This window comes from Lygodium microphyllum, chromosome 23 (genome assembly GCF_053477565.2).
Source record: "Lygodium microphyllum isolate KBCC chromosome 23, Lygodium_microphyllum_v1.1.10, whole genome shotgun sequence".
In the NCBI taxonomy this organism is placed as follows: domain Eukaryota; kingdom Viridiplantae; phylum Streptophyta; class Polypodiopsida; order Schizaeales; family Lygodiaceae; genus Lygodium; species Lygodium microphyllum.
In genome coordinates, this window is record NC_141157.1 from 7,674,006 (window position 1) to 7,695,405 (window position 21,400).

Consider the following 21,400-nt stretch of genomic DNA (forward strand, 5'->3'; position numbering starts at 1 on the left):
GTTTTGGGCTCATTTCCTATGATTGTCAATTGGTATTCACGCCTTGATAGTGCTTGCCTACAGCATGGACTGCCCAAGATGCCATGTCATCATTTTCTGCATTTCTTTGTGCAGTCGGACTGCATTGCAGTCATATGCTATTTTTGGCAGGTTGACCAGATTTAGAGACTTTCAATTATTTATAGCTGACCCTTCTCACTTGGTAGACATATTCTTTTGCAGGTTGCTCCTCCGACTTTGGCATTCTCTTCCATCTTTGTTGTTTTTGCTGTCATCATCATTCTTAGCTTGATCTAGTTCAGTGATGCCTCGGGCTGCGTACAGGGACTGATCAGTCCACACTGTTGTATTCAGCATTCATTTTGAGTCAGTGCAGATTTCTTCCTCCTTCCTCTTACTGCCTCTTTCTTCTTTTCTCTCTTTGTGTTTGTATCCTTCTTCTATTGCGCACTCTCTCATGGTATCATTGCCAAAAGAGAGAACATAGAGTTGTTTGAAGCAAAGGCAACCCTCCCAATGTGGTGACGGGTGTGTAGTGGAGATATAATATTCAGCAATGGCAATGGCAGAGAGAGAGAAAGAGTGAGCAACAGGAGAGAGAGAGAGAGAGAGAGAGAGAGAGAGAGATGCATGATGTGTGGGTACAAAAGAGTTGTACCTCTTTTAGGTTTTTGTGATAGTTATATGTAAAGTACAAGTGCTAAGGGTACACCGTTCACACCTGAGCACATATAAAAGGCACGGTGGCCTTTTATTCCCAACAACCTCCCACCTAAGGGCAACGTGCCTTAAGGTTGAGAAAATAATTAGCTAAGTCTAAGTATGTACAAAGCTGAAGTACATATACTATCTAGCTCCCATTATCTGTTGGCAGTGAGCAAAACGCTCTGTTGGAAGACCCTTCATGAGAAGATCTGCAGGATTATCATTTGTATGTACCTTGACAAGCTGAATACTTTTGCTGTCAAGTACATCTATCACGAGGACGTGAAAATTTGATGCTTTGGTTATGTTTAATTGACATTTGATTAAAAGATTAATCAAATGTGCAATTAAAAGATGCACATGTGTTGCACATGTGAGGTGCAAGCTACTTTTTCATAGTTGAAGGCCGAAGGACCTTGTGAAAAGATGGGTGTTAAAGGCAAAATTTGTAACAAGTTACACTTTTTAGATTCTAGGTGAATTTTGGTGTCAGTTTGCCCTTAGGACCATTAATTGGCCATTAAGTGTCAGTGGTGATACTAGGGACTAGGCATTAATTAATGGATTAATGCTTGTCCAAGGGTCAATTAATGCATGGGACCACTTTGAGTTGCAAATGGCCTAGCCAATTAATTTTTGGATGGGCAAGGTTAATTTTTTGGGCATGGATTAAGGGCTGAATTAATTTTTAGAATTAATTAATTCTGAAAATTAATTAAATGGCTGGAAATTACTGAAAATCGATTAAGAAAGTTGCCACTTGGCAAAACTTTCCCATGTAAGTGGGGGAAAGGCTAAATAGGGCTGAAGGGAGAGGGAAATCTCGTTTTTTCATTTTGGAGCTGTTGGATTGTTGCTGCCAGCTTTTGGGGCCAATTCCTAGCCATTGGAGACCATTTTGGTGATGGAGATTGCATATTCTTGACCTTGGGAAGCTGGCAATTGTTGTTGATGCACTTTCTCCTGAAGATCACAGTCTCTGATGCTCCTATTGTTGTTGGTGCATCCGTTTGGGGCTGTTACAGCAGGGCAGCAACTGATTTTGATCAGTTCTTCGCGACAAATCTCAAAATTTTCTCTCTTTACAGCATTCTCTCATCTCCTTCAGCCTATGCTCAGCCATTCTCAGCAATTCTGAGCCATTTGGAGGAGATTTCAACCATTTTTGGTGGGCTGATCTGTAATTTCTGCAGTAAACCTAATTTACAGCAGAAATTAGGGTTCAGCAGCCACCTTGGGATCTGTGCCAGAGATTGAAGGCTCAAGGGACTGAAATCAGCAGCTGATAATTGAAGATTATCAAGGGATTTTAGGAGCCAGCCCATCCCAAATTGATTTGGGGCAGCATTTGGCCAGCCAAGGGTTAAATTGGAGAAGAAGTCTTGGGTGAATCAAGGGGCAAATGACCCAAAAGGCTTGCTGGTCATTTATGATAGCAAGAGCAATTGGTTAGCAGGAGGAGATTGAAGAATCTCGAGTTGTACTCCTTCCAATCGAATATAAGCTAAAGAAATACCGCAAGGGGCGCCAATTGTGGGGCTCACAGGGTGTCTACTGTCCAAGAATGTTATGGTAAAGTGTGTATTTCATTTTATGTGGATTTATTTATTGCTGTAATTAACTCTTAAATCAGGTTATCACCACCCATTCCAAGAAGGAAGGTTGGTTACAACATCCCTGATAAAGTGAGACTTCATGAAAGATAGGATTACATGCTAGCATGATATCACTCTTTGGGAGTATTGCAGTGGAGGATACTTTGCCTTTGTAGTAGACAATGCAATACACTTCTATAGCTTCGAGATCCAAGAAACTGCTCCACATGTGAAGGTGAATATATGGCAGTCACCTACCATCTATTGTCGAGCCATCATTGATTGCAACCCATCACTATCTAGTCCTAGTAGACAGCCTATTTTCAGCCATTGCCTTGTTGTTTGGAGGTCTCCATCTATTGTGTCATCATAGCATCTGATTAGCTAGTGTTTTCAGCATCTGGTGTTAGGCAATAAACTGCTGGGCTCTAATACCATGTCAAAAAACACAGATCTAGAGTATGGCAGGAGCTATGGAGGATGGAAGACGAACAATACTTGTGTTTTAGTTGTCCAACATGCCGTCTACATCAGCAAATACCTCTTCTATTGTCGCCTTAGCTTCCTAATACTCTGGTGATCAACGTTTGGTGTTTCTCGTACTCCGACACTCAGATTGGTGGTTACAGCACTTGGGATCCGTCTCCGGTGGACGTCAGTTTTTGACACTACATTGCTTTGCCATTTGGCATTTTGTATACTCTTATGTGCATTTATAACATTCATTCACTTTAGAGTTTTTTCTCTCTGTGTTTATCTCTGTGTTTGAGCTTTGAGTTTTTGCATTTAGGGCTTGAGTTTTGCTTGTGTTTGTCCGAGTCTTTGTGTTTCAATCTTAGTTGTATATGTTGTGTTTCCTCAGTGTAAACCCTAGCTTATCTTCACATTAGTACGACCATCATAGTTTGCATCCGTAAAGCCAATGGTAGATGGCTTTTGCTTTCCAAAGGAGATGCATAAATCCTTTGTGTCCTTAAGATATCTCACAATCATAGAAACAGAAAATGGTTGTTTCCAGCCTGTAGGAATGGCCTAATGCATTCCAAACCCTTTGAAGAGGTGAAACGGCCAAGGAACGTTTCTTGCCATTTCCAAGCCTGTTTCCTACTGTTTCCTACCGTTTCTCTTGCTGTTTTTTGTTTCGAATGGCCATTTCAAGCTTGTTGATTAAAAATTGACATTTTTTCTATTTTTTATTCTTGCTTGTGTCACATTCCTCCTACCACATGTTCATCCATCTCCATTGCCTAATGTGCATGCATTGATCTCTCTCTCTCTCTCTCTCTCTCTCTCTCTCTCTCGGGTTGAAGATTCAAAGTATCAAGACAAGCCACAAGCCAATCATGAGTCCATTCAAAGTTCAAATTTGATACATTATCAACTCTTGCATATCACAATCAAATTTCAGCCCTATCCTCAATTCCAAGGTAATCATCCATTTATATTGTCTAATTTGAAGGAAAATTGGTGTAATTGGGGCAATTAAGGGGAATTTGGAGCTATGGGTGTAATCAAGTCAATTTTGGGACATTTGGGTCAATTTGGAGCATTGAGGAGTATTGGGGCAATCACAGGGACATTCAGTGCGTTTAGAAATTTGTGGCATTTTAGGAGTTTTGAGAGCAATTTGGAGCAATTTTGGGGCATTTAAGGCAATTTGGGTGATTTGTAGCATTGGGGGACTATGAGGGTAATTTTGGGCAATTTGGGTCATGTAGGGTATATTTAGGGCACTTAAGATAGGTGTCGTTCCCCTCGTTCTTGTTCCCTAACCTTGGACGTTTCCCTCGTTTCTGCTCCTATTTCGTGTTCTAGGTAACTATGCTTACGATACCTTTCACTGCTTCCCAATGCTTTCTACCACAATGTGCCATGTACTTACTAACCACTCCCATAGCAAATGCTATGTCAAGATGTGTAGCAACCATTGCATACATCAAGCTACCCATTGCCGAAGCATATGGAATATTGGCAATTTCAGCCTTTTCATCATCAGATGTAGGGCTATCCTTTGCACTAAGTTTCACATATGGAGGCAATGGTACACAAATTACTTTCTCCCTCTCCATATTGAAATGCTGCAAAACCTTTGATACATACTCTTGCTGTGATAGATAAAGTAGACCTTTTGATTTGTTCTTGAGTATACGTATACCAAGGATGTGATTTGCTTCACCAAGATCCTTCGTGTCAAAACTGTTGTATAGGTTCTTCTTCAATGTGTCCAAAGCATGAACATCCCTATGGTCAGCATGTCGTCCACATACAAAATCAACATAATGAGATTGCTATCTGCTACCTTCTTGGTATACAAGTAGCGAGTGATCTCTCGGGATCCCATAATTTATATCCCATTTCTCCCTCGTTTCCATATCCTAGGAAAATGCATTTACAGGACTTTGGCTTCAATTTGTTGTGTTCTTCCTTGCGTATGTGCACAAATGCCTTGCAGCCAAACACTCTCAAGTGTGTATATAAAGGTGGCTTGCTTAACTACACTTCTTGAGGGACTCTGCCCCCCCAAAGATTTGTTTGGTGATCGATTTATCAAGTGTACAGTTGTCATAATAGCCTCTGTCCAAAATCCATGAGTTAATGTAGCATGAGACAGCTTGGTATGGACCTTCTCTTGAATAATCATATTTATATTCTTTGCGACACCATTTTGGGACAGATTATAAGGGGCACTGAGCTTCTTTTTTATCCCTTTGCTGTCACAAAAGGCTTGAAAGGCTTTGGACATATATTTCTCACCATTGTTAGAGCAAAGACACTTTAATGTCTTGTTGGTCATATTTTCAGCAAGTTTTAGTAATTTTTTAAACTTATCCTATGCCTCGTCATTATGACATCAACAAATGTGATAAAATATTTCTTTTCCTCTAACGAAAACCCTGGCATCTCACATACATCTAAATGTACCAACTTTAATGGTGAAGATTTTAATGAAAGAGACTTTTTATGTTATGTTTGATCATACTTGCCAAATATACGATGATCACAATGATCAAAATCAGCATACCTCAAACACGGCAAATAACCCAAAAGAGAAAGTACTTTCATTCCAGTTTGACTCATGTGTCCCAACCGGCTATGCCACAAAGACACACTTGGCTACTCAATTATTGCGACAACATGATTATGCACATTAGATACATGTAATGGATACAAAGTATCACTTTTAGAGCCTTTAGTAACAATCCTAGAGCCCTTACATATCTTCCATTTGCTATCCTCGAAAGTGGTGTGATAGCCTTTATCATCTAGCTGGCTTGTGCTTATCAAGCTCTTTTTGAGCTGAGATACATGCCTCACATTATGCAAAGTAAACATTGAACCATGCTGAAAGGCCAACTGCACATTGTCAATCCCTGCAATGTCACATGCATAGTTGTCCCCCGATCAGACAACACCATGTCTATCACCACTGTAGTCGGAAAGCCACTCATGGTGTGGTGTTATATAGAATGAAGCACCTGAATCAAGAATCCAGTGTACATGTCATCATCAAAATCTACGATGCAATCAATGATTGTGGACTAAGAGAAGAAGCAAAGAGTATGTCACTACCACTATCACCCTCGTGATTGACTACATTGACTTTTCCTATCTTCACACTGCTTTTCTTTGCATGTTGGCTGTCATTTTTCTCATCTTTGTTATCATTAGTGCTTTTGCCTTTATCCTTTTCTTTCTTCCACTTAAAGCAATCTTGTTTGAACTTTCTTGCCACAATGATGGCACTCTACATTTTTTTCACGAGACTTGCTATGTGCTTTGTTTTAAGAATCACCCTTCTGTTGGGATCCGCCTCTAGTATGCAGTGCATTAGAAGACTTGTTTGCTGAAACATTTTGCCTATTGAGCTTTTCCATGAGTAAAGAGCTCTCCATATATGATTATAATAGCATGGCATTAGAGTTACTCATTGTTGTCCTAAAAGTGTCCCAACTTTCAAGCAAAGTGCATAGCAAAAATGCCGCAAGTATAAAATGTGTGCTATAGCACACCACAAGCAATTGCAACCGTGCCATGAGCTAATACATCAAGTTCATGAGAAAGCCCCAAATTTTAGTTGCAATTTTTGCTCCAAATGCATCCATGGTCAAAATTTGACTTACACGGTTAAACACCCCAAAATTTCTTTGCTCAAACTGCTCAAATTACATCAAACATAACTTCCAAGTGGATTGCACAAGTCAAATTTTCCAAAATTTCACAAATTTTGCAAAAGCCTTGAATTTGTCCGGGTTTCAACATGCTCAATTTGCATTGAAATTGAGCTGCAAGTACATATCTAGATCAACTTTGACATAAATTTTGTCAGCAGCAGGTTGATATTGTACACGACTTGTGTTGACTTGTTGCTTGGGCTGCCCACGTTGTCTCTTGAACCTGCACTGCCTACTTGCTTGTCATGTGCCACTTGCCACTTGCGCTTGCTTGTCATTGACGTGGCCTGCTTGTCACCTCCTGACTGCTTGTGCAGACTGCGACTGCACTTGATTGCTGAATAGTCCTGTGGCTTATTGTGTCATAGCTCGGTCAAGCTCCGAAAGCATGGTTGAGATGGCCTTCAGCTCTTAGACTAGTTTGTGGTGACGAGAGTGTAGTGGAGGTACGATATTCAGCAATGACAATGGCAATGGCAGAGAGAGAGAGAGAGTGAGATGTAGGATGTGTGGGTACAAAAGAGATACCTCTTTTAGGTTTTTGTGATAGTTATATGTAAAGTACAAGTGTTAAGGGTGTGTTGACACCCAAGCACGTATAAAAGGCATGACGACTCTTTATTCCTAGCACCCAAACTATGATTGGTGCCCTCTACATTAGTAATTTGCTGAAACACAGCCATTTGTGGTATCATGTGACAGTCCCAATGAGCGAGGGTGTGTTGACACCCAAGCACGTATAAAAGGCATGACGACTCTTTATTCCTAGCACCCAAACTATGATTGGTGCCCTCTACATTAGTAATTTGCTGAAACACAGCCATTTGTGGTATCATGTGACAGTCCCAATGAGCGTTTTGCTAACACGCATCCCTCTATTGTGCCAGGTGATTGTTTCCTTCAACGTTTTTGTGCAAATGCAGCCTTTTTGTGCAAGCGACTGCTTTTCTCTTCCCCACGGAGCATCTACATCGTTCCTCTCACAAACTTGTAGTTGATTTCATTGTTCAAGGGGCTGTCTATAGCAAACACAGGTTTTCTGGGATATTTTCAGGTCATTGAAGATGTCTTATTACCAGTTTGTAGGCTTTGATGATTCAGAGGATGAGGTCTCTAAATTTATTGGCCAGTAATACTAGTGGTGACTTTAGAGACTAGGGATTAATTATTTAATTAATACGGGTTTAAGGGCTCAGAATTGCTTAGGGATACTTGAAAGACAAATTGGCCTAGCCAATTTAATTATTGGTTGATGGAATTATTTTTTTGGGCACTAAAATAATGATTAAAGTAATTTTCAGGATTAATATTTTGAAAATTAATTTAATAAGATAGATAATGTTAAAATATGGGATTAGAAGGTTGCCACTTGGCAAAACTTGCCCATGTAAGTGGGAAAAACGTTTTTAGGGGCTACTGGGAGTCTATTCCAACCATTGTGAGAGAGAAGAAGGTTGTTAGAGAGTAAGGAGATGCTGTTGATGTGATTTACAACCACCAAGGACCAGTCCTATAGTAGGTGACAACAATTTGAAGCCCTCTAGGTATAGGTGGCAGCAGCCCAAGCTCTTTTTGGTGCAAGTGATAGCATACAGGAGGGGGCAACAGCCTTTCTAGTGATCCTAAGCTGTAGATGATAGCTTATTGGCTATTTGAGCAGGGCAGCAACGTTTTTTTGCCTTTCTCTTGACAAAACTCTCTCTAGAGCATTCTCTCTCATCTCATGGCCATCTCTTAAGTTATCTCAACAAAATCCAGCCATTTGAGCCATTGGAGGCGGAGATTTTGGTGAATCTTTGCTATAAATCCTAATTTACAGTAGAAATTATGGTTTGATAGCTACCCTTGGATGTGTGCTCAGAATTGAGGGCCTAGGACTTGAATTCCAGCTAATGAAATTAAAGAATTTCAAAGAGATTCAAGACACGAGCTAGCCAATATAAGATTTGGGGCTGAATTTGTCTTTCAAGACGCAAGGTAAAGGCCAATCCCCAAGCAAACCAAGGGAAAATTGGTTTGGAGACTTGCTGGTTAGTTTTGGAATTGAAAAATTGTCTTCAATATAGATATTGCCTTGCAAGTACGCAAGTGCTCAATACCTTCTTTGGATGGGATTAGAGAGTGCCGTTGTCCATGATTCATTTGCAAGTCGTGGATATGATGAACATCATATCCTTTGATGACAATGTCTCCAACACCTCCAAATGACGAAACGTTGATTAGGTGGGAGTAGCTACTACTCATGAGGGTGTGGATTTTTTGAAAGCCTCTTTGTTCTGATTTGGGCGATTCTTCTTCCAATGGCCCCTCTTGCCACACTTTTGGCAAGTGGAGTCCTTGGATCTATCATTCGTCTTTTTCATTACCCTTCTTCTTTGTGTTTGAGTTTTGGTTTGTCAAAGCCTCCGAATTCCCTTCTATGGAGAGTGTAGCTTGAAATAATCTCCTAATCCAATACCGTGGGCACCAACCCTTACCATGTAATGATATTAACATATCCGGAAGTGGTTAGAGAAGAATAAAACCCAGTGTATCGCGCCAGTAAGGTAACAACCATGTTTTTGGAGGAGATCACCTTCCCGCATTGAGGATCTCTTGTTGTGGTTGTTGTAGCTTGTTAATGTGATCTTTCATGGATGTAGACTTGTTGGGATACATGGTTCAGATTTGTATCTCCATAGACACCCACTTCATGGCCATCATCTAGTCATAAAGCTGCTTCAAATGCAGCCATATTTGATGTACACCCATCATATGCTTCACACACACAATGACCGCCAGCGTGCATTTGAAAAAGATGAAAGAGTAGACGCGGGCATTCAACTTGTCCCAATGCTCTTGAGCCTTCTCCAAATCAGCTTTCTCAGAAGTAGAAAGAGTTTTTGGGATCCTTGACTGTTGCATGGTTGATATTCTCAGTCAACAACTCCACAAGATTGTATGACTCCAATATAGCCTCCATCATCACCTTCTAGATGTTGAAGTTGTCTCCATCTAGCTTTTACCCTAGGTAGAACAAAGTGTTGCGGTCCATTAGGGCTTTGAATTCATGTCAGAGTCACTAGGCATCCTTCTCTCCCCTTGAATTTGTCGCACTCCTTGGGTAACCCCCCTTAGACTCCTAAAATGCATCACCTTGAGATCCTTCTCCCACCTTGAATCTGTCCACTTTGGTACAACCCTTAATTGCTCTAATACCATGTCAAAGTGCAGTGCTATGGAAGCAGATGCATGGGCTGAGATGAGGAGTGGAATGTAGAAAAGAGAGAGAGAATTGTGAAGATCACTAGTGCTGAAGTTGAAAATCTGAAGCAGAGTATGCACATGGGTGAGTGATGGAAGTGTGCACGCAGTAGACCTCACAATCTCTTTGACAAAAAGAATGTGCTGCCTGTCTGGTGACTGCCTCTGACTGTTTGACCTGCCTGCTGCTTGCTGATGAGCTGTCCACCTGTCCACTTGCCCATTGACCCACCCTCAAAGAGGATCATGCTATGTTTTATGCTAACCAAAATTGTAGTCCTCGAGAGCTCGAGGAGGGCATGTGGGTGTACTCCAATTCAATGAGCACTGGCAAATGCTATAAATTATCTTTGTGGTATGATCATGGGACTTCCAAGCTTTAGTGACAACCACTCATGTTTGAATGGCATCCAACCGAGTTGCAAGAAATCTAACTCGTTCAACCGAGAATCTTTACAATACATGTAACTTTAGTGGTCCAAAGAGATTGCCATGTGTAGAAAGAAATGAACTATTGTTTGCAAATCATAGAGGGGTTCCTATAATCATATTTACTGGAAATGCCGCGAAATACTACATTTTTACTGTTTCACTGTTTCACTGTTTCTGCCTTTCTCATCCCTTTAGTTACTGGAAACTTCCTGAAACTCCAAATTTTGGCTGTTTCCATTTCGGTTCCTGTTTCTGCTTCTCTTTTCATTTTCCCGTTTCCCATAACTAAGCTTATAATTCAAACTTTGGATGAGGATTATATTTTTTCTGCAACCAGAAAGAGTGATATTGGGATCTGGTAATTCTGCTATTGACATTTGATATATGTCACAGGTGTAGAGGTAGACACATCCACATATGCTATTCCGTCAACTACATCTATCCAGGGGTGGTTACACTGTGTTCCAAAAGGCTTTCTGTTTCACTTTAAGGCTTTCGGCTTATTTTGCAGGTAAACTGAGGTGAACAATATAAGGCACAATCACAAATTTTCTCTGAACAAAAAGGAATGAGGACAAATATTTAGGGAAAATTTGGAGCAACACCTCTGTGGACATGACTAATGTATTCTTAGGAGTGCTGCAGCAAATCGTGTCCAATAACAGCCCTCCCTGCTGGTGTTCGGTTAAAGGTTTCAACTCTATGCCGAGAAAAAGACTATATCCAGTTGGATGCGCTCACAAGTAGTATACAGTGAGATTCCTTGCAATTCTAAATGCATAAGATTTCTTTTCTGGAAACAGAAATGTGTAGTTCTGTGTCTTCTTTTGGTTTTCTAAATCAGTCAGATTAGTGATGAGCTGTGGCAGATCTTCAATTCACGCCTTCAAATTGTTCACAATGCTGGATCCCTTGGTGTTGTGGTATTTCAGGTCTGGCAATTCACAAACTCTTCCTTTTGTTGAAGAGTTATATGCCTCCTTTGTGATGAACTCCTCTTATGATTTCCTTGTTCTGCAGTTCCATTTATCATTCAAGCCTACAAAGGAGAATCAAGCTCATGTAGAGTGGTGCAGGAAGATGTTAGATTCTTGTTTTTCAATGGTATAATTGAAACTTGAGTTTGCTTGAAAGTTAGTTCTTTTGAAGGTTTATAGCATTACTCTTCAACTTGACCATTTATTAAGATCTCCATGTGACTTGCTAGAACAGGCAGCTGAATTCCGCTGCAGGGACTGGTTCACTGGGCAACATGCCATATCAACTTCAAACTGGCTGGAGAAAAGGGGAATTGCTATTGTGGCTGCGGTAGGCCTAGATTTTACCAAGAAAATAGAAAACTAGTTGTTGGTTTGCAAGAGGATCTTGAGTAAATGAACTGGAAAACTGGAACTTGTATCTCAATCAGTTGTGATGCAGGCATTATCAAGCACTGTAGTATATAAAGGAAAATGGGCAGTAGTAATCTGTTTGCCGGCTTTCAGGATGAATTGCAGCATGAAACCTTCCAGAAAGATCGCCATCAGACTGGCTTGCCAAAAGGACAGGTTTACATTGATATTTTCCCTCAACACATGCCCTTTTTACTTTTCTGCAATCTATTTTCCTGTTTTGTGTATTCTTTGATATGCCGTTTTTGGTGTTGATCTGTTTATATAACTCCTTATATTATCCCTTTTCTGGACTCCACATAATGAGCCTAAACAGTCCTCTGTTCTCAGTCTTCAAGAGGTGTTATAAATTCCTCTTTTTGGTGTTTAATAATGTTCTTGTTTGGTCTTTCTGGTTCCTGTTCTTCTTGTACCAAGCCAATATCTTTGTGTTTTTTTCCAATCAGGGTAGTTAGGTCCATTAAACATGGCCTTAAGTTTTCAGATGGAGGTGCTAAAGGTGAAAGGATGGTCTTCCACTGATGCAACTGGCCGCACTATTCAAACTGGTTCACTTGAAATCAAGCAATGCAGCTAACAATTGTTAGAGTTAGGTGTTAGAATTTTGGTGCTTCCATTCAAGTCTACATTGATTCATCCAAAGCATCATAATGGATGTCAAAAACAAGCATTAGAAGACAAATTTCTAGATCCATGGGCCACTTGGCATTGTGTGAATTGCATATGATTGTTTTAGGTGAATTTTTTGTTAATTATCAATGTTTGGATGCCTAGAATATTGACACTGAAGTTGCATATACCCACTTGAAGGCTTTGAACTACTTGTCAATCATGCTCGAGACTGTTGAGGGTGCAAAGATAGATAAGGATTACTAAATCAATCTCAGGTTCACTAGAATGTTAGTCTTAAAGCATGGTAGCATGCTAAGCCAATGATGCAACTAGTGATGTAATTAATTGAGTATTTGAATAAGAACATGACTCTATTATTCTAATGGAGGTGGAATGAAATTTGAATATAGGGGTGCAGAAGGAATAGGAGAACAGAATTATGAAGAATAAGAACAAGGAAGGCTTGAAGACCAAAAATTGAGCATAAGCCAAAGCCAAAGCTTAAGAGAAAGGCTAGAGCTGCGAGTGAAGGCCAAAGCTAGAGCTAGAGGCTAACAAGGACGAGAAATCAAAGAGGAAAAGATAATGAAAACCAAAGAGTCAAAGAAGCGAAAGATTTTAAGGACCGTAAGCCAATGAAGTTGTTCTGAACAAACAAAGTAGAACTTCAGCCATCAATCGAATAAAAGAAGCATTCAGAAACCCTTGTTATTTGTTACACATATTGTAATTCAATCAAGAGGCCAACCACCTAGCAAGGGGGCCACTCTATGTCCACTACCTAGAAAAAAAACTCTATAGAACCCAATGTGTCATGAGTCAATCCTACAGCTAATAGGCTAGGATTAAGAGGGATTTTACTCAAATCTCAATATACTTAAATCACCACAATGTTCTTAAGGGGGGCTCTTGAGAATGCAAGGGTGTGAAATCAGCCAACAAGACAGCCAAAAGCTATAGGTGACCTCTCCAAGGGGCCTTAGGGCTGCAAGCAACAGCATCTACGGGCTCTAGGGTTGTAAACGACTTGTCTGGGGCCTGTAGACAGCTGGTGACAGCATTCCCAGGGCTGTAGGCATCAGATGACTGTTATTCAAGGCAAGTTTTGAGAATAGATTTGTCGATTTTATCTATCTTCAGCCATTTCTCATCTCCCTTGAAAATCCCTCAGCTATTCTTGGATTTCCTCAGCATTTGTTGGTGGGCAGCAGTGATTTTTTCTTTCAAAGCCTTAATTTATAGTAGAAATTAGGGTTTCTCAGCAACCTTGAAGATTGTACCCATTGATTAAAGACCCAATGTTCAATGTAGCAGCTGTGCTAGAAGAATTCGCAGCTGATTTGAAGGGTTTGTCTAGCTACATTTGATTTGCTCTGCAAGCAAGTGTTCAAGAACCAATTTGTATCCAATCTATAGCGCAATCCAAGGGGCAAATTGATCCTTGAAGCTGCTGATCATTGTGGCAGCCCACAATGTTGAACCTGTAGAGTGATCAGCCAATATCTCTTTGTACTATAAGTTCAAGCAATTCAAGTAAAAAAATACTGCAAGGGGTGCTTGTTTTTGGGGCCGATTGGGTGTCGGTTGTCCAAGATGAAATGGATAAAGCATTATTTTCAGATTTGTGAATTATTTGCTTGCTGTTATTTAAGTTAAATAAGGTCAAATTCATCTAACACCATGTCCAAGAAGGAAGGCTGGTTGCATGGTTCCATTGCCGAGATTCGTCAACTCCTTTGAGTAGGTGGGCCCATGGCACTTGGTTGTAAGTTAATGTAATTGCATTTTGGTGAATTGGTGATCAGTTGACTGCAAATTAGCAAGCATGTCATCATCATACTCCAGTGAAATGGGTTCAAGGAATGGTGATGCATCACACTTGGAAGGATCACAAGGCATTGGAAGAAATGCAATGCCCAATCTCATTATGGGTACACAGCATGGGCAGCATGCCGAGAATGGAGGATTTGGACAAGAGGCGGGTCCTTCACGGCCTGCAAATGTTGATGACAGCAAGAAGAAGAAGAATGTGATGACTAGTTAAAGCACAATTGAGGACAACAATTGATATCTTTGCATAGGTGCCAAAGGATCCTTGATTTGTGCAGTTCAACAAAGGCAAGAAGAAGAAGTTATGATCTAAAGCTTTGGGATGGCATGAGCTTTCAAAAGAAGAGGTAGTTCAACCTCAAGATGCATACAATGCTGAAAATTAACAGAAGCAAATGATGCCTGTGGGGCAATCACAACAAATGCAAGGCCATCTTGGTAGTGCCAATCCGATGAATTTGGCATGCATTCAAATGTTTGGGCATTTGGGATACTTTGTTGGAGGATCTATATTCCATGCAGTGGTTGGTCAAGGTACAACAATGGGTATGTATGGCTCAAATCCTTATGGTATATAGCAAGCAATGCATGGAATGCAAGGATCAACGTATATCAGGAATGGCAAGTGGAATGCAAAATTCCATATATAGCCATGTTGGCATGATGTCTGGAGCACAAATTGGCATGTATGGTAATGTATTTGCTAACCGTGGTGTGTTTGGATCTCATGGAATTCATGCTGGTCATGCAAATGCTCTGTTTAATGTTGGTCAAGAGGAAAATGCAGCCAATGTACCTTTCTTGTAGCCACTTATTCATGACAACTTGGCACCAAAAGGGAAATCTAAAAATTATGATGAGGTTGCCAAACATGTAAAGTTCCAGGTTTTTAGTGGTGTGCAAGATAGATTGAAGGCTCATCACTTCTTATGCAAGGTAGAGCACCATTAATATGGGTTCAATTTAAGTAAGTATTTGCTTCATCTTGGTTGACGAGTACCTTTGAGGTGTTTGCCATGACTGCTTTGCACAAATTTGATACTTCCCAATGTAAGAATTTAGAGCAATGCAACAAGAAGTTTTGGGAGGTATTGCTGCTTGTGACTTCCTATCATGCCATCCCCTTTCGGAGTAGATAGAGTAGTGTTGTGGGCTGCCCAAGGAAATTTGTGATTTTTGCACCAAGACCATGGTGACCGACATGTTACAATTGATAGGGACCTTGTGTACAGCAAATGCTTGGCTGCATGGTAAGTCTATGGGCTTCAAGGGTGATGATGAAAAGACCGAAACGAAGACGTTTGGGCTGAAAAGAGGAGTAGGCCTAAAAGAGGGCTTCTAGTGGGAGGTATTGCTGCTTGTGACTTCCTATCATGCCATCCCCTTTCGGAGTAGATAGAGTAGTGTTGTGGGCTGCCCAAGGAAATTTGTGATTTTTGCACCAAGACCATGGTGACCGACATGTTACAAGGACCGTGTGTACAGCAAATGCTTGGCTGCATGGTAAGTCTATGGGCTTCAAGGGTGATGATGAAAAGACAGAAACGAAGACGTTTGGGCTGAAAAGAGGAGTAGGCCTAAAAGAGGGCTTCTAGTGGGCAAAAACAAGGAGGGACTTGGAAAAATGCTACCCAATGGAGGGGGTTAATGGCTGCTAATAAATGCTTTGTTTGTGACGAGGAGGGGCACATTGCAAAGGATTGTCCAAAAAGGCAACAAGTTGCTAATGCTAAAAACAAGGGTTATCAAAAGGAGAAGAAGTCCAAAACCTTTGTTGGTTTGGTCCTTGATATTCTTAGTAATTAGCCTAATGATGATGCTATAGAGCTTTGGCGTGCATGGGGTAAAATCAAGGATTAGCATGGTTGGATCTTCTTTGATTTAGGAGCGTGTGCAAATTTTATCTCTACAGACATGTTGCTTGGCCAGGCATCAGAGAGGATGAGATGAGTCTCATGGGATGAGATTGATATGGCATGCAAGGGCCATGCATAGCCCATCATGACCCTCATTGGAAAGCTTTGGTTGCACATTTAGAGTATCCGGATGATGAAGAGTTCTCTATTGCTCCATTGGAGGATTGTAAGGTATTGCTTGGAATACCTTGGAATCATTGCGTACATGTGGTGATCAACTCCCATGGGAAAGTTATTATCCTTCAGTATAAGGGCAAAGCTTATAACTTGAATGTAAAGCTCAAGAGGAATCTATTCCTATTATACTGGCTTCAAGCATTTCCAAAGTAATGAAAAATCATCTTTCAGCGCACTTCATGTTTGTTAAAGATGAAAATGATAATGAAGTTGTAACATGCCTAACTTGGGTAAGGATCGCATGACACTTTTGAAAGAGTATACTGATTGCTTTGCACAATCATTATCGGAATATTTGCCACTCGAAAGGCCTGAGGATCATCCTAGAGATTTAATCCTTGATAGTAGGCCTCCTAATAAACCACCTTACAAAGTATGCAACTCAGTAAGAGGAAATATGAGCGAAGTTAATGTACTGTTGGAAAAGGGATTGATTCAGCCCACTTTCTTATTGTTCTCTAGTGTTGTTGGTGCAGAAAAAGGATGGTTCACGGTGTATGTGCATTGACTATTGCACATTGAATAAGATCACAATCAAGAATCGATTTGTGATTTCTAAGATCCATGACATCGTGGATAGATTATAGGGGTCAAAAGTTTTTAGTTGTATATATAGACTTAAAAAGTGTGTACGATAAAATTTATATCAAGTTTGAGGATGTGTCTAAAATAGCTTTTTCCAGTTCCTTTGGGTTGCGTGTATTTTTGGTCATGCCTTTTGGACTTACTAATGCTCCTTCTACCTTCAATTGCATGATCGATAGAATATTTAGGCCTCATAAGGCTTTTGTGGGTATATTCTTTGATAACATGATAATACATTCAAGAATGAGGAGTATAGGAAAGACTTGGCAATAGTGTTCAATGAGTTGAGAAAGCATCCGCTGGCTACTCACGATAAGAAAAGTGAACATTTTTTGCATGAGATTCACTTTTTGAGGTACATTGTATTAGTAGGTGGTGTGCGTATGGGCCCTATAAAAGTTGAAGCGATATGTTCATGGCCACACTTAAAGAATGTATGTGATGTCCGTAGTTTCTTGGGATTATACTCATGTTATAGACTCTACATTTGGCACTTCACAGAAATTACTTCTCCATTGCATGCTTTGCAAAAGAAGGCTGTTCCTTTCAGATGGATAGTAGCGGAAACTTCGACTTTTGAGAAGTTCAAGAAAAAGATGATTTCAAATCAAGTATTTTTATTGTCAAATCTCAGGAAGTCATTTGTGGTGTAGTGTGATGCATGTGGTAAGAGCATTGGAGATGTTTTAATGCAAGATGAGCATGTAGTAACCTATGAGAGTTGGTTCCTCCATGGTGCAAATAAGAATTTGCAGCTTTATGAGAAAGAATTGCTTGCTGTAATTCATGCACTATCAACATGGAAACACCATCTCTTGGGGCAGATTTTACAGTTTAGATTGATAATCAAACATTGTGACATTTCTTTACCCAAACAAAGTTATTTGAGAAGCATATGAGATCATGAACTTCTTCTCTATATTTCACTTTTAGATTATGCACATTGATGGTAAGAATAATGTTGTGGCTGATGCATTGTTTAGAAAGAGATGGCTTTCTTATGATATATGGGCAGTTATGTGCCATAAAGTAGTTGAGGCCTAAAGTCTTGATGTATATTCTGGATAGACCTTGGCAGAGCATTGCTATGGATTTTATTTTTGATCTTCAAAGGATACCTATAGGAAACGGTGGAATATGGACTATCATATCTAGATTTACTAGGCATGCCCATTTTATTCTTATACCAAAGAAGATTAAGCACTACAACATATAAACCCAACACCGATGTTTAAAGCAACGGAATTATTAATGGAAAAAATTGCCCTCGTCATTGGCATTCTTGTCTCTATTAGTGTCGCGATAGATCTGTGGCTATTTGCGTTGTTGATGAGAATTAGTGACGCAAATAGTGATACATATAGCGATGGCTACAAAGTAAATTTTCGACGCAAATAGCAAAGATTATAGGAGGGGGGGGGGAAGTGGTAGGGTTGTAACCCTTCTAGCTATATACACTGAATATTTTTGCATAATTCATCTACCAATATAACGTACATCTAATGTTCAAAAATTGTGTATCAGATTCTCTAAAAACAAGAAATCCATTGATTGAAAAAGCTAGATATAATCAATTTGAAAAAGTACTACTCAAGGAGCTTTTTCATTACTTACTTAGACCCGAGAAAAAGAGCTTCACTTCAAGCTTTCATGGCAATTAGATCGTGAGGTATGAATAAGTTCCATTGATCTTCTGCTCACTCCAAGCTTATTCGAAACTTGTTCAAGTCTTTTTGGGGAAGCGTTTGGGTATTTATAAAACTCAAGCTTAGGTATCAAATATTTTTAGCTGATAAGGGACTTCAAGACAAGGCTTTGCATACCGTCATGTTAAGAACTCAAGAAGATACTTTGGAAAGCTCATGACTCTCCATTCTTAGGACACCTAGGTTATACAAAGATTCCCAATACCATAAGAAAAATCTATCATTAGGATATTTTGAAGCTCAAAGGCTGCGTACTTAAGTATGTTATTGAATCCCTAATGAGTTAAAGTTGAACATGTAAATATGCTAGGAAAACTATGCCACTTAACATCCCTCACATGATATGGGAGTTTATCAGCGTGGATTTTGTAGAAGAGTTATACCATTGTGTTGGAGCCTGAAACACCTATATAGAAAGTAGTAGTGACTCTAAGCTGTGCTTCTTCCTTCTTGTTTTTACCTAGGTCTAAGTCATCTTCTATCTCTTCTTCCTTGGCCTTCATGCCTTGATCTAGCTTTTTTGGCTTTTCTTGTTCTAGCCTATCTTCTTCCTTTGGCTTTCTAGCTCTTTGTAGCAAACTCTACTTGTTCTAGTCTGTCTTCTTCTTCCTAGCTAACTCTTCTTGTTTTAGCCTATTTTTTTCCTTCTTCCTAGTTCTTTCTAGCTCTTCCTAGCTAACTCTACTTGTTCTAATTTATATTCTTCTTCCTAGCTAACTCTTCTTGTTCTAGCCTATCTTCTTTCTAGCTAACTCTACTTATTCTTCTATCTCTTTTCTTCTCTTTTCTTATCTCATCTTTTCCTTGATCTTCTCTATGGCTCCATCTAATAAGTCTTTTTCTTCTTCTTCTCTATCATCTTCTTCTATCTCCTCCCATATTTTCATGATTCTCTCCTTCCAACTCTCTTCCTATCCTATCATCATTGAACCTTGTGGGTTTGGTTGGTTGTTGGGGTTGGGGTTGTTGAGGTCGAGGTGTTCCAAGATCTAGGTTAGGCTCCTCCTCGCCCTTCTCTTATTCCTCGGTTTGTTGGGGTAGAGGTGTTCTAAGATCTAGTTTGAGCTCATCCTCTCCCTTTTCTTCTTCTTTATCTTCTAACTTTTCATTTTTCTCTTCTCCTTCACCTATCTCATAATCTAAACTAGAGGGTTGGATCTGTGTAATGGATGCTTTGCCCAAGGTGCTTTTGCCCTTTCATTCTCATCTTCCAAGTCTATCTCCTCATCTACTTCTTCATCATCCTCTTCATCAAAGGCATCTTGTGTCTCATAAGAGAGTGCCAACTTGGCCTCACCCTCAATCTCAATGGATGGATGGTGTTCCAAGATCAGCATCGAGCTCATCTCCCCTTTTGAAACTCCATTTCTTAAGTTGCAACCTGTGGGTACATGGGTTCATTCTTCTGGTATGTCTACCTATCTTTGTCTTCTTTCATGTGTCCTAACTCTATCATAATACTTTCTACCTTTGAACACACATCCATTCTCCATCCTCCCTTCACATAATACTCCATCATTTCTTTCTCTTCTTGGAGTTCTTCGGGTTGGCATTCTTCGGGATAGGGATAGTCGGTGTAGAGGTAGAGGTGTTTCAAGATTTGGCCTGAGCTCATCCTCTCCCTTTTCTTCTTCGTCATCTTCATCTGATCGGAACTCTTCTTTTTCTTCACCGTTTTTTTCTTTTCTTAGCTCCTTGGTTTTTCTTTGGTCAACTTCACTCCATTCTTCAGCTCTTGGACTCTTCGGTTCTCATCTGCTTCAAGTATGATTCGGCTTGCTCTTTGGCTTTTTCGGACCAGAGGCGGTCTCCTAGTTCCACCTCACCCTTCCCCTCCCTATCTTTATCTCTCCTTTTCCTCCCCTCCCCCCTGTGTGTGTGTGTTCTCTTTGTATTCCTCCCTCTTTCTATTTTCCCTTATTTTTTTTCTCTCTCTCTCTCCCGCTATTTCTCTTTCTCCCTCCCTCTTTTTTTTTTTCCTTTCCTCTCTCCATTTTCCTTACTTCTCTCTCCCTCTATCTCTACATATTTTTCTCTCCCTCCCTCTCTTTATTTCTCTCTCTCTATGCATCTCTTTATAAACAAAAAAAAAGAGAGAAGTGAAGAAAAGAGAGAAGAGAGAAGAAGAATCCTTTCGCGCTTCTCTCCTTCTTTTCCTCCCTCCTTCTCCTTTGTAGTTGTCTCCTCTCTCTTCATGGATGGCGGTAGCAATGATGGTGAAAGCGGTCTCTCTCTCTCTCTCTCTCTCTCTCTCTCTCAACCTCCCTTACTTTGAGCTCTCTCCCTTTCTCTCTTTCCCTTGTTCTCTCTATATATCTCTTCATTAACAAAAAGAAAGACAGAAGTGAAGAAAAGAGAAAAACAAAGAGAGAAGAGAGAATGCACTTACCTCAAATCTTGAGGAAGAATCCCTTCGTGCCTCCCTTCTCGTTCTCTTTCCCGGGTTCCCTTCTTTACACCTATCTCCTTCCTCTTCGTAGATGGTGGTGGTAGTGGCAACCTCTCTCTCTCTCAACCTTCCTTGCTTTGAGCTCTCTTCCTTGTTGGGATGTAAAGGTCCTTTATTCACCTCTGTGTATTGTACATAAGTATTATTATATTGTGCATGTAAATGCACCCTTATGTACCCTAAGTATAAATACATTTTATTCTTTGTGTACCAACACATTTGTTGGTACACCCAAATTAGATCGTACTCTTTCTCTGTCACTCTCACTCACTCACCTGTACACTTTTGCTCCAACGCACTCTCAACAATTGGTGTCAGAGCACAGGTTGTGCACGCTTCTCGAGACCAGTAGGTAGCAAGTGACTAGTAGGTAGGCTATAGCTCAATAAGTCGCGTGCGGAAGACCAATGTAGTCAAGCATAAGACATGCAGGCGCAGCTGACAAGCAACACGCAAGCAACAAACGAATAGGTCATAAGAAGACCAGTGTGAGTAAGAAGAGTAGAAGATTGCTCGTGACGACCTATGATGGGCTCAGCATCTTTTAGATGCTCTTGAGCCTCCTTCACCCATTCCTTCACTTTTTC

General features: G+C 40.2%; 1 protein-coding gene across 3 annotated transcripts in view; it reads left to right on the forward strand.

The window, feature by feature from the left end:
• LOC148015849 (uncharacterized) overlaps positions 1 to 21,400 on the forward strand; it is a 68,396-nt gene that overhangs the window by 27,456 nt on the left and 19,540 nt on the right. For 2 of the 3 annotated variants that reach the window (XM_087663582.1, XM_087663583.1), the window contains exons 3-8: positions 10,541 to 10,658; positions 10,793 to 10,900; positions 10,992 to 11,079; positions 11,168 to 11,251; positions 11,360 to 11,455; positions 11,632 to 11,694. In XM_087663582.1, the coding sequence (XP_087519708.1) occupies positions 10,541 to 10,658; positions 10,793 to 10,900; positions 10,992 to 11,079; positions 11,168 to 11,251; positions 11,360 to 11,455; positions 11,632 to 11,694 (557 nt within the window). The remainder of the gene's footprint in view (positions 1 to 10,540; positions 10,659 to 10,792; positions 10,901 to 10,991; positions 11,080 to 11,167; positions 11,252 to 11,359; positions 11,456 to 11,631; positions 11,695 to 21,400) is intronic. The other variant, XM_087663581.1, reaches the window with a different exon arrangement.